At 43.2% G+C, this 15,739-nt stretch overlaps 1 protein-coding gene across 1 annotated transcript in view; it reads left to right on the top strand.

The window, feature by feature from the left end:
- Positions 1-13,137: 13,137 nt before the first annotated feature.
- Positions 13,138-15,739, top strand: part of ubxn6 (UBX domain protein 6) — a 45,006-nt gene continuing 42,404 nt past the window's right edge. The window contains exon 1 of the mRNA XM_078555689.1: positions 13,138-13,301. Within this exon, the coding sequence (XP_078411815.1) occupies positions 13,219-13,301 (83 nt within the window). The 5' untranslated portion in view covers positions 13,138-13,218. The remainder of the gene's footprint in view (positions 13,302-15,739) is intronic.

Below are 15,739 nucleotides of genomic sequence, written 5' to 3'. Positions count from 1 at the left end.
TCTTCAGTATGCTGATGATTCCCAGCTCTACCTCATCTCTTTCAATTGTGCTGCCTCTGTGCCATCAAATTGTTGTTCCAATATCCAGTCTTGCTTGTCACGATTTCTTGCAGTTAGACACTGGGAGGATTAAAGCCGTTGCCTTTGACAAATAAAGTATTCTTGCCACTACTTCTAACCCCCTCCTCCAGGACCACTCTCTGAAGCTGAACCAGATGGTTTGCATTCTTAGCATCCTATTCAATCCAAAGCTTAGTTTATGACTCTGTACCTGCTACATCACAAAGACCACCGTTTTTTTTTTAAACTTGTTCACAGAATGTGGGTGTCACTGGCTGGGCCAGCATTTATTTCCCATCCATAATTTTATTTTTTTGAAAAATATACTTTATTCATAAAATATCTGGAAGAACATTCCAAACCATTTCAAAATCACCATCACATAAGTACAATCAGATTCAACTTTTACACATGTATCACAAGGTGCATCAATACAATCAGTGAATATTACAATCATTTCAATATGGTCAATGCAGACAATCAGACAATGGTATTGGAGTTATCAACTTACATCATGTTGCACTCTGAGGTGCTTCAATACAATTATAATACAATTAGTATTCATTGCATACATTCATTTTGAGCTGTGCAGCCCGAGGGGCTCTCAACAGTTCCCAGCCCCTCGGTGCACTGTGACAGAAAGGTCTTAGACAGCGACCTTTCCCCATAAATCGCCCTTGAGAAGGTGATGTAAGCTGCCTTCATGAACCGCTGCAGTCCAGGTGGTGTAGGTACACCCACAGTGTCATTCCTTTTGGACGTTGTAGCATTTGATAGAACTGAGTGACTTGCTAGATCCTTTCAGAGGGCATTAAAGAGTCAATCACATTGCTGTGGGTCTGGAGTCACATGCAGGCCAGATCAAGTCAGGATGGCAGATTTCCTTCCCTAAAGAACATCAGTGAATCAGATGGGCTTTTACAGCAATCGACAATGGTTTCATGGCGACTATTACTGAGACCAGCTTTTCAATTCAGAATTATTAATTGAATCTAAATTCCATCAGCTGACGTGGTGGGATTTGAACCCGTGTCCCCACAGCATTAGCCTGGGCCTCGGAATTTTTAGTCAGTGACCTAGGCCACCGCCTCCCCCATCTCTGTAACAATACTCGCCTGCATGCTTGCTTCAACTCATCTACTGAAACTCTCAAACATGCCTTTGTCACTTCCAGAATGGCCAGCCTCCCATCTTCCACACTGTTAAATTCAGTTCATGCAAAACGTTTTCTTTATTCTTTCATGGGATGTGATCTTAGCTGGCAAGACCAGCATTTGTTGCTCATCCCTAATTGTCCTTGAGATGGTGACGGTGAGCTACCTTCTTGAACCGCTGGAGTTCATCTGGTGTAGGTGCACGTACTGTGTTGTTAGGAAGGGAGTTTCAGGATTTTGAGCTAATGGCAGTGAAGGAATGACGATATAGTTTCAAGTCAGGATGGTGTGTGGCTTGGAAGGAACTTGCAAGTGGTGGTGTTCCCTGTGTCTGCTGCCCTGGTCCTTCTGGATGTTAGAGGTCACAGGATTGTCAGGTCTGATGAAGGAGCATTGGCGAGCGGCTGCAGTGTGTCTTGTAGATGGTACACACTGCTGCCACTGTGCATCAGTGGTGGAGGGAGTGAATGTTTAAGATGGTGGGGTGCTGGTCAAGTGGGCTGCTTCTTGAGTGTTGTTGGAGCTGCACTCATCCAGGCAAATGGAGATTATTGCATCACACTCCTAAATCATGCTTTGTAAACAGTGGACAAGCTTTGGGAAGTCAGGTGGTGAGTTGCTCGCTGCAGAATTCTCAGCCTCTGACGTGCTCTTGTAGCCACAGTATTTATATGGCTAGTCCCATTAAATTTCTGGCCCATGTTCCCATGCATCTACTGCTCTTGTCCTTCTAGATGGTAGAGGTCATAGGTTTGGAATGTGCTGTCAAAGAAGCCTTGGCGAATTGCTGCAGTGCATCTTGTATATGGTACACACTGCTGTCACTTTGTGTCCATGGTGGAGAGCATTAATGTTTAAGATGGTGGATGGGGTGCCGATCAAGTGGGCTGCCTTGTCCTGGGTGGTGTTGAGCTTCTTCAGTGTTGTTGGAGGCGCACTCATCCAAGTGGAGATTATTCCAATACACTCATGACTCGTGCTTTATAGATGATGGACAAATTTTGAGGAAATCAGGAGATGAGTTAGTCACTGCAGAATAACCAGCCTCTAACCCGCTCTTGTAGCCACAGTATTTTATATTATATGGCTTGTCCAGTTAAAATCTGGTGAATGGTAATCCCCAGGATATTGATGGTTGAGGATTCAGTGATGGCAAGGCCATTGAAAATGCGAAGGGGAGATGGTTAGTTTCTCTCTTGTTGGAGATGGTCATTGGCCGGCACTTGTGTGGCACAAATGGTACTTGCCAATTTATCAGCACCTGCCTGAATATTGTCCAGGTCTTGCTGCGTATGGACATGGATTGCTTCATTATCTCTGGATTCCAAATGGTGCTGAACATTGTGCAATCATCAGTGAACATCCCTGCTTCTGACCTTATATTGGAGAGAAGGTCATTGACGAAGCAGCTGAAGATGGTTGAGACTAGGACTGTACTATACATGTAAGAGACATATATTACCCCACATCAAGTCCCACTCCCCAAATCTGAAATATATAGATTTTGGGTCCCCCAACACCTCCAATTTAAAATTCTCATCCTTACTTTTTAAATCCCTTCATGGGCTTGTCCTTCCCTAGCCCTGCAATCCCCCAGAACTCTGCATTATTCCAACTCTGAACTCCTGTGCATTCCCTCTCCCTTTGCTCAACCTTGCATGCCTTCAGCCTTCCAGACTCCAAAACTTGGAATTCCATCCATAAATGTTTCTGCCCCTTGAGCTCCCTTCCTAAGATAAAAACATTATACAAATGTAAATTGACATTATCAGTCTCCCATGGGACATTGAGGCATTCAAGTCTGTGGTATTCAGGATGAGTAGGTTAATAGATACTGGGATAACTGGGGAGGGGATATGGAATGAGGAAAGAGGATGGGAAGGGGTTAGGGAAAGGGGAAAAGAGAAGGGCTGGAGAAGAAGGTGGAGAAGAATGAGAAGAGGTTCCCAGCACTGGACAAGAATCTGTTTCTTCATAGCGGAGCGGAGCAGGGCAGGGGGGGGGCGTGGAAGGGTTTTGGTGGATGGAAGATTAATAGGAAGACGAAAAGAGCAAATGAAGAAAACAGGGGAAGTGAGTGTAAAAGAGGTATCACTGGATGGAAACTTTTTGGGTGACACTGGACCAGGGTCAATTTACCTTTCAGTAAGAGCAAGAAGCATCACTGGGTCAGGGCCCAATTCCATATGAAGAGATTAAATTCCCCACCAATTAGGAAGCAAATTTTTATCCCAACATTTGCTAATTAAAATATGTATTTTGCAGCTCTTCACACAGAATCAACACAACAAGGGGACAAGAAAAGGCCTGAATTTGTTCTGAGCCGTGGTGGTAACACAAGATTCAGCTGAATGGGTGAGGCAGAGGACTTGTTCTTCAATGGTGTAAGGGGAGGGCCAGAATAATGTTTTGGATTGGGGAAGAGTGGGTTTTAGTGAAATAAGGCAGGATCTGGCCAAGGTAGACTGGGAGCAGCTACTTGTGGGGAAATCTACAGAAGAGCAGTGGGGGGCGTTCAGAAAGGAAATGGGGAGGGTACAGGCTCAACCTGTTCCCTCTAGGGTGATAGGAAGGAGTAACAAGCCCAGAGAACCATGGATGACCAGAGATATTCAGGATATGATGAGAAGGAAAAGAGAGGCTTTTAGCAGGTACAAGGGGAGCAAATCAATGGAGGCATTAGTGGAGTACAGAAAGTGTAGGGCGGAGCTTAAGAAAGCAATTAGGAGAGCAAAGAGGGGATATGAGAAAGCTCTGGCTGGTAAAAGTAGGGAAAATCCCAAGATATTCTATAGGTATATCAATGGGAAGAGGATAACCAGGGAAAGAGTAGGGGCCATAAGGGACCAAGGGGGCAATCTATGGGTGGAGCCAGAGGACATCGCTAGAGTGTTGAATGAATACTTCACATCCATCTTCACCCAAGAGAATGAGGATGAAGGTATCGAACTCGGGGAGAGAGACTGCGCGGTTATTAAGCAAATTGATATAGGGAGTGACAAGGTATTGGAGGTGTTGGCAGGCTTAAAAGTGGACAGATCTCCAGTTCCTGATGATTTGTGTCCCAGACGGCTGAGGGAGATAAGGGAGGAGATCGCAGGGGCTCTGATCCAAATTTTTAATTCCTCTCTGGCCACAGGGGAGGTGCCAGAGGACTGAAGAACAGCTAATGTGGTTCCGCTATTAAAGAAGGGTTGTAGAGATAAGCCAGGGAACTACAGGCCAGTGTGTTTCACGTCAGTGGTAGGCACACTATTAGAGAAAGTTCTGAGGGAGAGAATCTATCTCCACTTGGAGAGGCAAGGTTTGATGAGGGATAGTCAGCATGGCTTTGTCAGAGGGAGGTCATGCCAAACAAATTTGATTGAATTTTTTGAGGAGGTGACCAGATGTGTCGATGAGGGTAGTGGAGTTGATGTAGTTTATATAGATTTCAGCAAAGCCTTTGACAAGGTCCCACATGGGAGACTTGTAAAGAAGGCAAATGCACATGGGATACAGGGTAATTTGATAAGGTGGATTCAAAATTGGCTTAGTTGTAGGAGACAGAGGGTGATGACAGAAGGATGCTTTAGTGACTGGAAGCCAGTGTCCAGTGGCGTATCACAAGGATCTGTGCTCAGTCCCCTAATATTTGTCAATTATATAAATGACATAGATGCTTATGTGGGGGGTAGGATTAGTAAGTTTGCGGATGACACAAAGATTGGCTGGGTGGTTAACAGTGAGGTTGAGTGTCTTGGGCAACAGGAAGATATAGATGGGATGGTGAAATGGGCAGATAAGTGGCAGATGAAATTTAACCCTGAAAAGTGTGAGGTGATACACTTTGAAAGGAGTAATTTGACAAGGAAGTATTCAATGAACGGCATGACACTAGGAAGTTCTGAGGAACAAAGGGATCTTGGCGTGTGTGTCCATAGATCTCTGAAGGCGGAAGGGCATGTTAGTGGGGTGGTGAAAAAGGCATATGGGACACTTGCCTTTATCAATCGAGGCATAGATTACAAAAGTAGGGAGGTCATGTTGGAGTTGTATAGAACCTTAGTGAGGCCACGGCAGGAGTACTGTGTGCAGTTCTGGTCGCCACATTATAGGAAGGACGTGATTGCACTGGAGGGGGTGCAGAGGACATTCACCAGGATGTTGCCTGGGATGAAATATTTAAGTTATGAAGAAAGGTTGGATAGACTTGGGTTGTTTTCATTGGAGCAGAGAAGACTGAGGGGCGACCTGATCAAGGTGTACAAGATTATGAGGGGCATGGACAGGGTGGATAGGGAGCAGCTGTTCCCCTTAGTTGAAGGGTCAGTCACGAGGGGACATAAGTTCAAGGTGAGGGGCAGGAGGTTTAGAGGGGATGTGAGGAAAAACTTTTTTACTCAGAGGGTGGTGACGGTCTGGAATGTACTGCCTGGGAGGGTGGTGGAGGTGGGTTGCCTCACATCCTTTAAAAAGTACCTGGATGAGCACTTGGTATGTCATAACATTCAAGGCTATGGGCCAAGTGCTGGTAAATGGGATTAGGTAGGTAGATCAGGTGTTTCTCACGTGTCGGTGCAGACTCAATGGACCGAAGGGCCTCTTCTGCATTGTGTGATTCTGTGAATAATGCCTATTTTGTTCACAGTGGTGTGAAGAGGATAAAGATGCCCTCAGTGGAGGGAGTAAGGTTGAATTTTTCATTGGTCAGGGGAGGGCTAGGTCACCTTTTCCTCAGTAGGGTGAGATGACCTTTCGCTCTGGGTCAATTATTCCAATGGTCTCCTAGCTGGCTTCCTCTCCATAAACTTCAACTCATCTAAAACTACGTTGCACATAACCTATCCCACATTAAGTCCTGCTCACTGACCCTGTCCTTTCTGACCGATTTTAGCTCCCAGTGTTCAATGCCTCAAGTTTAAAATGCTCATCCATATATCTAAATCCCTTCAAGCTTCACCCCTCCCTTTCTTTTCCAACCCAACAACTCTCCGTATTCCTCTCGCTCTGGACTTATGCATCCCCTGCACATCACTGTCTTTCCTCTGAAATTGTTCCCCAAATCTCTCTGTCTCTCTTTTAAAACTGTACTTAAAAAACCCAACTCTTTGAGTGATATTTTAGTCACTCCTAATTTTTTCTTCGATATTCCATGGAATGTTTTCCTATGTTGGAGATGGTATAGAAATGCATTCTCTCCGTGAGTCACCATCTTAATGTGGTGGAGAGGCTTGTGCAGGGTGATCCCTTGAGCAATGCAGTCAGGAGCTCCCTGTTCCTGGGAGGGCCACGTATAGTGATCTAAAAAGTCCTCAACGGCAGAACAAGAAAAGGAGGACTATGGCCTAGATTTTCAACCCCCTGTCGGGTGCTCAGGGATGGGGTAATTCCCGGCTCTACAAACCCGATTTCTAAAAATGTCTGCCCGGACATCAGATTTTCATAGAAACATAGAAAATAAGAGCAGGAGTAGGCCATTCGGCCCTTCGAGTCTGCTCCGCCATTCATCATGATCATGGCTGATCATCCAACTCAATAGCCTGATCCCACTTTCTCCCCATATCCTTTGATCCCTTTCGCCCCAAGAGCTATATCTAACTCCTTCTTGAAAACATACAATGTTTTGGCCTCAACTACTTTCTGTGGTAGCGAATTCCACAGGCTCACCACTCTGGGTGAAGAAATTTCTCCTCATCTCAGTCCTAAATGGTTTACCCCATATCATCAGACTGTGACCCCTGGTTCTGGACTCCCCCCACCATCAGGAACATCCTTCCTGCATCTACCCTGTCTAGTCCTTTTGGAATTTTATAGGTTTCTATGAGATGCCCCCCCCCCTCATTCTTCTGAACTCCAGCGAGTATAATTCTAACCGACTCAATCTCTCCTCATATGTCAGTCCCGCCATCCCAGGAATCAGTCTAGTAAACCATCGCTGCACTCCCTCTATAGCAAGAACATCCTCCCTCAGATAAGGAGACCAAAACTGCACACAATATTCCAGGTGTGGTCTCACCAAGGCCCTGTATAATTGCAGCAAGACATCCCTGCTCCTGTACTCGAATCCTCTGGCTATGAAGGCCAACGTACCATTTGCCTTCTTTACCACCTGCTGCACCTGCATGCTTAACTTCAGCTACTGGTGTACAAGGACACCCAGATCTCGTTGCACATTTCCCTCTCTCAATTTATAGCCATTCAGATAATAATCTGCCTTCCTGTTTTTGCTAACAAAGTGGATAACCTCACATTTATCCACATTATACTGCATCTGCCATGCCTTTGCCCACTTACTCAGCTTGTCCAAATCACACTGAAGCATCTCTGCATCCTCCTCACAGCTCACTTTCCCACCCAGCTTTGTGTCATCTGCAAATTTGGAGATATTACATTTAGTTCCCTCATCTAAATCATTAATTGTGAATAGCTGGGGTCCCAGCACTGATCCCCGCGGTACCCTATTAGTCACTCCCTGCCATTCAGAAAAAGACCCATTTATTCTTTTTGTTTCTCTTTGTTTCCTGTCTACCAACCAGTTTTCTATCCATCTCAATAAACTACCCCCAATCCCATGCGCTTTAATTTTACACGCTAATCTCTTATGTGGGAGTTTGTCGAAAGCCTTCTGAAAGTCCAAATAAACCACATCCACTGGCTCCTCTTCATCAACTCTACTAGTTACATCCTAGAAAAATTCCAGTAGATTTGTCAAGCATGATTTCCCTTTCGTAAATCCATGCTGACTCTGTCCGATTCTGCCACTGTTTTCCAAGTGCTCAGCTATTAAATCTTTTATAATGGACTCTAGAATTTTCCCCACTATCGATGTCAGGCTGACTGGTCTATAATTCCCTGTTTTCTCTCTACCTCCCTTTTTAAAATTATGGGGCTACATTAGCTACCCTCCAATCTGTAGGAACTGTTCCAGAGTCTATCGAATCTTGGAAGATGACCACCTATGCATCCACTATTTCTAGGGCCATTTCCTTAAGTACTCTGGGATGTAGATTATCAGGCCCTGGGGATTTATCGGCCTTCAATCCCATCAATTTCCCCAACACCATTTCCCTACTAATACTGGTTTCATTCAGTTCCTCCCTCTCACTAAACCCTGTGTTCCCAAAATTTCTGGTATGTTATTTGTGTCTTCCTTTGTGAAGACAGAACCAAAGTATGTATTTAGTTGGTCAGCCGTTTCTTTGTTCCCCATTATAAATTCCCCTGTTTCTGACTGTAAGGGACCTACATTTGTCTTCACATATCTGTAGAAACTTTTACAGTCAGTTTTTATGTTCCCCGCAAGCTTACTCTCGTACTCTATTTTCCCCTTCTTAATCAATCCCTTGGTCCTCCTTTGCTGAATTCTAAACTGCTCCCAATCCTCAGGTCTGTTGTTTTTTCTGGCCGATTTGTATGCCTCTTCCTTGGATCTAATACTATCCCTAATTTCCTTTGTAAGCCATGGTTTGGCCACCTTTCCTGTTTTACTTTTGCACCAGACAGGAATAAACAATTGTTGCAGTTCACCCATGCGCTCTTTGAATGTTTACCATTGCCTATCCACCAGTAATGTTTCCCAATCCATCATAGCCAACTCGCGCCTCATACCATCGTAGTTTCCTTTATTAAGATTCAGGACCCTAGTCTCAGAATCAACTATGTCACTCTCCATCTTGATGAAGAATTCTATCATATTATGATCGCTCATCCCCAAGGGAACTCACACAACTAGACTGCTAATTATTCCTTTCTCATTACACAATACCTTGTCTAGGATGGCCTGTTCTCTAGTTCCTCAACGTATTGGTCCAGAAATCCATCCCGTATACACTCCAGGAATTCCTCCTCTATAGTATTGTTACTAATTTAATTTGCCCAATCTATATGCAGATTAAAGTCACCCATAATTACAGATGTTCCTTTATTGCATGCATCTCTAATTTCCTGTTTAATGCCATTCCCAACATCATCACTGCAGTTTGGGGGTCTATATGCAACTCCTACTAACATTTTTTGCACTTTAGTGTTTCTCAGCTCTACCCATACAGATTCCACATTGTCGGAGCTAATATCTTTCCTCACTATTGCGTTAATTTCCTCTTTAACCAGCAATGCAACTCCACTACCTTTTCCTTTTTGTCTGTCCTTCCTAAATACTGAATACCCCTGGATGCTCAGTTCCCATCCCTGGTCACCCTGCAGCCATGTCTCCGTAATCCTGACTATATCATACCTGTTTATGTCTATTTGCACGGTTAATTCATCCACTTTATTGCGAATGCTCCTCACGTTAAGGCACAAAGCCTTAAGGCTTGTCTTTTTAACATTACTTGTCCCGTTCCCACTATTTCGGTTCGGAGGCATGGGCTAGAATAGGAGTTGGAGTGGGTTACCCTGGAAGTAGTGAGGGGCCGGAGGTAAGTCTGGCACAGATCCTAGATCCCAGTAAACTGTAAAATATGAGTAAGAGCCTTGCATTTCTTTGAGCACGCTTTGTTGTTTATTTTGAGATGCTTTATTTTAGCAAAAACTATGTCCATATGTTCACTTTGACATTTAGCATCAATTGCACAATGTATTATTATTATTATTATTAGCTCAGCATCGTCTTCTGTCATTAAGACTGATAGTTTGTTATTCCCTGCATCTGTTTTATCACCCTTTCTGGAGATGGGTAACATGTTATCCTATTTCCAATGCTAGTTTTCCCCTTTTGAGATCCAGTCCGTCTATTATACCGATGTGTGATGATTCGGTTACTGAGTCTTGTTTACTCATCTTTGAAAGTTCATTTCTGGCGCACAATGTTCCACAACAAACACACCTCCCTCTTAATTATAATTCTTTATGGTGCACCTCTTTTAAATTTACTTCTCTCAGTTGTTCCCATTTCAATTCTTCCTCTCCTCTGGTTACCTGGTCTCTGCTACCACTAGGAGAGTTCTGCAGGCTGCATCTCTCCCATGGCAAAGTGCTGCATCGTTTTTCATACTTTATTAAACTTTATCTTCAAGCACAGACAGCTTCTGATGCAGTCTTTCGCCCACTTTTAATCTGTTGTTGACTTTTGACTCTTTAGTGTTAGTGCACATTGATGCTGCTAGATTGCCTTTGAAGATCTGAAAAATTCCTTCAAGAATCAAACATGTCAGCCACCATAAGTCAATCTATATTTTACCATGTTACATGTGACCTGGGAGTCTTCGATTGAGTTGCCTGAAATGGGGAAGTGTTCAATTTCACAGTGCTAGCATATTTCATTCTGATATGCACAAAAGATCTATTGAAAAAAATTAGTGTAAGTGAGTATGTCTCAACACTACTTTTACCCATTATGGACATCAGAGGACTAAGGACCAACTGAGCCAAATTGAAACTGATACTTTAAGATATGACTGAGACTACAGGCTATGATTTGTTGTAGCCTGTGTCATTCTTTACTGAAATGAAACCAGAAATTCCAGAAACACACAATGGCCTGGAATCTCTGCATTGGACAATCTGAGTGCAAATTATACCCAAAGTTGCACGAATTTTGAGAAGTGTTTTTTAATTTCTCAAGTTTCTGCTCAAACTCATTTTTATTTTGAGAGTGGCAATTTGTGGTAACTTGGTGCAGTTTGATTGGCACAGCTGAAAATAGGTTTATCACAAAAAATAAGTATTTTAATCACAGTGTCTAGTCCACCCCCCGTAAGTGACCTGGCTTTAAATAGTGTAATTGAAAATTACTATTAAAAAAATATAGAACCACTAGATATTTTGTGCTGGTTTCACTGATTCCCAATAATTTGGGCACTGAGAAAACCAGCTTGACCAAGCAGAATCTCTAGGCAAGGAAGTATATTGGAGGGGATTGATGTAGACAGTTCGGCTGATGTGCCTATGGATTTTCCAAAGGCATTTGACAAAGTACTATATAGCAGGCTTGAAATCAAAATGACAGCCCATGGGATTAAAGGGACAATGGCAGTGTGTATACAAAATTTCCTCAGGGATAGAAAGTACAGAGGGTGCTCCCCAGGGTAGGGATTGGAATCACTGCTCTTTTTGGTATATATTAATGACCTGGGACTTGGGTATAGAGGGCATAAGTTTTCAGATGACACAAAACTCAGAAATGTAGTAAACAATAAGGAGGTGGGTAACAGATGTCAGAAGGGCATAGACTGGTGCCATGCGCTGACACATGGTGGATGCAATTGAACATAGATAAGTGCAAAAAGTGATTTTTATTTTAATATGAAGAATGAGCAGAGTCAATGTAAACAAAATATTATAAATTTAAAAAGGATGCAGGAACACAGAGACCTGGGGTATATGTACACAAATCTTTGATGGTGGCAGGACAAGTTGAGAAGGCTGTTAAAAAAAAAAGCTTATGGGATTCTTGGCTTTATTAATAGAAAAATAGAGTACAAAAACAAGAAAGTTATGATCAAACCTTTATAAAACACTGGTTAGACCTCAGCTGGAGTTTCATGTTCAATTCTGGGCTCCACACTTTAAGGAGGATGTCAAGGCCTTAGTGTGTTGGTGTATACAGTTCACTCAGTGGTCGAGTTGCTGTGGCAACATGCATGTTGCAGTGTGGAGCTATGGATAGTGATGGTAGAAGCTCCAACATTCATTCCATGGCTGGCCAGGAATTTCTCCCACTTTTACCACCTGCCATTGGATGTGTTGGAAGGATTTGCAGACTGATACTCAACCTGTTTGGCTTGGCCATCAAATCCTGGGACGGAGCTCAATTCAGAGCTTCTGGCTCAGAGGCAGGGAAACTACACATTGTGCCACAAGATCGCCAAGGCCTTAGAGAGGGTGCAAAAAGAGATTTACGAGAATGGTATCAGGGATGAGGGATTTTTGGTATGTGAAGAGATTAGAGAAGCTAATGTTCTCCTTTGAAGTTTAACAGCAGATTTGACAGAAGTGTTCAAAATCATAAATGGCATTGTCCAGTGGTAGAAGTCTTGGTAACCAGAGGATTTAAGGTAACGCACAAAATAACCAGTGGTAACAATCGGATTTTTTTTTACACCGCAAGATGCTGTGATCTGGAATACCTTGCCTGAAAGGATGATTGAAGCAGATTCAATAGTGACTTTCCAAAAGGTGCTGGTAAATACTTGAAGGTAAAACAGTTAGGGGGCTATGGGGACAGAGGCAGTGAGTGGGACTAATTGAATAGAACTCTCAAAGAGTTGACAGGGGAACAACGTGCTAAATGGCCTCCTTCTCTGCAATATCATTTTGTGTTTGTTAGTCAGTCAGTATCCATTACAAGACCAGCAGCTTGGTTGAGGGTTGAGGATTTCTACAAAGAATGGTCACCGCAGGGGAGAGAGGGCAGATTGGTCACAGGTGGCAATATTTAATTTAATTTGATAAATTTCCTTCATTTCTTTACATTAACGATTTAGTTTCCTACCTCAATTAGTTGTGTCCTTCTATAAAGGAGGCATTTCGTTTTAGGTTTTATATTTGATGACACTGGGGCAACCATTTACAGTAATTGAAGAAAAGGCATCCATATAAAGAAAAGGGAAGTTGACATTTCAGGCATAACCATTCATTCGAATAGAGGTCGAATTATTAAACCCTGTCGAAATCTATTGGCTTTACATCTTAAACATTTTCTTTGTCTTTTCCATTCATAGATAATGACTGACCAGTATTTTTTCAGATTTCCAAGATTTTGGTTTGTTTTTGTTTAAAGATTTGCTCTTTCAACCATTTGTTTATATTTTAATTATTTGCAGTTTCTTTTATTTTTTTATTTTACTCAGCCACTGATTAGAGGTGGAATTGGTAAAGATTCCCAACACTACAAGCAGCAATACTGACCTTTACTGTCTCTCTGCAAGTTGGAGCTGAACTTGTTGTCCCGGCAACGGCGTCGGTGCATCAGTGAAATGGTTCACTTCCGGCTCGGACGGGCGGTGGAGTTTCCGGTCTCGGCCCGCCGGGGGGGGACTTTTGATGATATGATATCTGGAGCTCAACGGGGCTTCCGGCAAAGATGAAGAAATTCTTAGGCGACTTGAAGCGGGATATAAAGTTTAAAAGCGTGGGGCCGGGTCATGTCTTGACCGAGGAGAGCAGGTGAGAGGGATATTGTGGAGGGTTCGAAGGAGGGAGGGAGAGCGAGCGAGCAGGCCGGCCGAGGGGTGGGGAGCCACAGGTAGGAAGCCGGAATCTACAACCTCACTCAGCTTGGAGCTTTGATTTCAGAATTGAACTCTCTTCCCTCTCGGAAAGATTCATAGCTCCCCGTATAGGAGTTAGTCTTCAGTCTTTTGCACATTGATTGACCTCACTTCTCCCACTAGCCTGTTAACAACTCTGGCCTCTCAGTCTGCATTGCTCACCCACCACTACGCGGATATGATGTGAGCTTTGCCTTCGGCCCTTCTCGTAAACCTAAAGGAGCAACATATAGAAAAGACATTTAAATTAAATTCCCCCGCCCCCTACCCCTCTCTCTTTGTCAGGCTGTGGTTACTGTTTAAAAGCAAAATCCTGCCGATGCTGGAAATCTGAAACAAAAACAGAAAATGCCGGAAAAACTCAGCAGGTCCAGCAGCGTCTGTGGAGAGAGAAACAGTCTTCAGACTCAAAACGTTAACTCTTTCTCTCTCCACAGATGCTGCTGGACCTGCTGAGTTTTTCCAGCATTTTCTGTTTTTGTTTGTGGTTACTGTTTGTTCTCTGGTGCTGTGCTAGATTGTTGTGATCGACTGCTACTTCATGGAACGGCCTAGTGAAGATTGTTGCTGAGTTGTTCCAAATCAGCGTTTAGGGAAGACCCTCCCCTCCCCGCCAGTGGTTGAGCAAGCCAGTGGGAGCACTGCTATGATTTAAATGCTCATTACTGTACACAGTTTTATTATTATTAGTTATTTTGCTTATTTTAATTTTTTGTAATGGCTGTTGGTTGTTCGGACCACAATATTTGCATAAACGAACATAATTCAAGTCATTATGAAGGCTGGTTGTCAGCCAGTTAAATTAAACAGCCTTGCAAAGTGGTTTTGGCATCACATTTTTGCAATGTAGTGCAATTTGGGTGTGAAGTCTTGAATTAAGACCATCTTCAAGATCTACTCTGACAGTGCTATGAATTGTCCCTGCTTGTTATGACCAACGCAGTTGGTAAAGCGGAGTTATTTAAAAATCCCAGAGGAAAACTTTAAACAACTGTCATAACCTTTAATTTTAAGTGTTATGCTTGAGATGTGACTCTAAATTCAGGAAGAATCAGACCACCAGTTCTCGAGGCTTTACATTAAACTAAATGAAATATTTTATTAATTTACACAAGTTAAAATGTATGTACAAAACAAAAACAGAATTACCTGGAAAAACTCAGCAGGTCTGGCAGCATCGGTGGAGAAGAAATCAGTTAACGTTTCGAGTCTTCACGACCCTTTGGCAGAACTGAAGCATAATTAGGAGAAAGGTGAAATATAAGCTGGTTTAAGGTTGGGGGGCGGGGGGAGAGAGAAGTTGAGGGTGTGGTGATTGTGGAGATAAGCAAGCAGTGATAGGAGCAGATAATCAAAAGATGTCACAGACAAAAGGATCAAAGAGGTGTTGAAGGTGGTGATATTTGTCTAAGAAAAGTGCTAATTAAGAATGGAAGACAGGACACTCAAGGTACAGCTCTAGTTGGGGTGGGGTGGAAAGACTAACAAGGTTTTAGTTTTAGATTTAAAAATAATGGAAATAGGTGGGAAAAGAAGAATCTATATAAATTATTGAAAAAAAAGGGAGGGGGGAGAAACGGGGTGGGGATGGGGGGAGGGGGAGTTTAAGATCTAAAGTTGTTGAATTCAATATTCAGCCCGGAAGGCTGTAAAGTGCCTAGTCGGAAGATGAGGTGCTGTTCTTCCAGTTTGCGTTGGGCTTCACTGGAACAATGCAGCAAGCCAAGGACAGACATGTTGGCATGAGAGCAGGGTGGAGTGTTGAAATGGCCAGTGACAGGGAGATCTGGGTAATGCTTGCGGACAGACCGAAGGTGTTCTGCAAAGCGGTCACCCAGTCTGCGTTTGGTCTCTCCAATGTAGAGGAAACCGCATTGGGAGCAACGAATGCAATAGACTAAATTGAGGGAAATGCAAGTGAAATGCTGCTTCACTTGAAAGGAGTGTTTGGGCCCTTGGACGGTGAGGAGAGGGGAAGTAAAGGGGCAGGTGTTGCACCTTCTGCGGTTCCCACCTTTTATCCTTTTCCAGCTTGAAAGGGTGACGGAAAAAAAAGGTTTAGCCCTATGAGCTAACTCATAATCATCAGCTATCTCTGCTGCTTGTCTTACAGAATCAACCCTCTGTTCCTCCACATGAGTTCTCACTACCGAAGGGATTGAATCTTTAAATTCTTCCAAAGAATGACTTCCCTAAGAGCTGCATAGGTTGTCTCTATTTTTAACGCCCATATCCACCGATCAAAATTACTTTGTTTTACTCTTTCAAACACAATATAAGTTTGCCCAGGCTGTTTTCTCATATTAAATTTCTGCCTGTATGCTTCAGGAACCA

This window comes from Cetorhinus maximus, chromosome 13 (genome assembly GCF_964194155.1).
Source record: "Cetorhinus maximus chromosome 13, sCetMax3.hap1.1, whole genome shotgun sequence".
NCBI lineage: Eukaryota > Metazoa > Chordata > Chondrichthyes > Lamniformes > Cetorhinidae > Cetorhinus > Cetorhinus maximus.
Note: the sequence above shows the minus strand (reverse complement) of the source record. Positions and strands in the feature narration are given on the sequence as shown.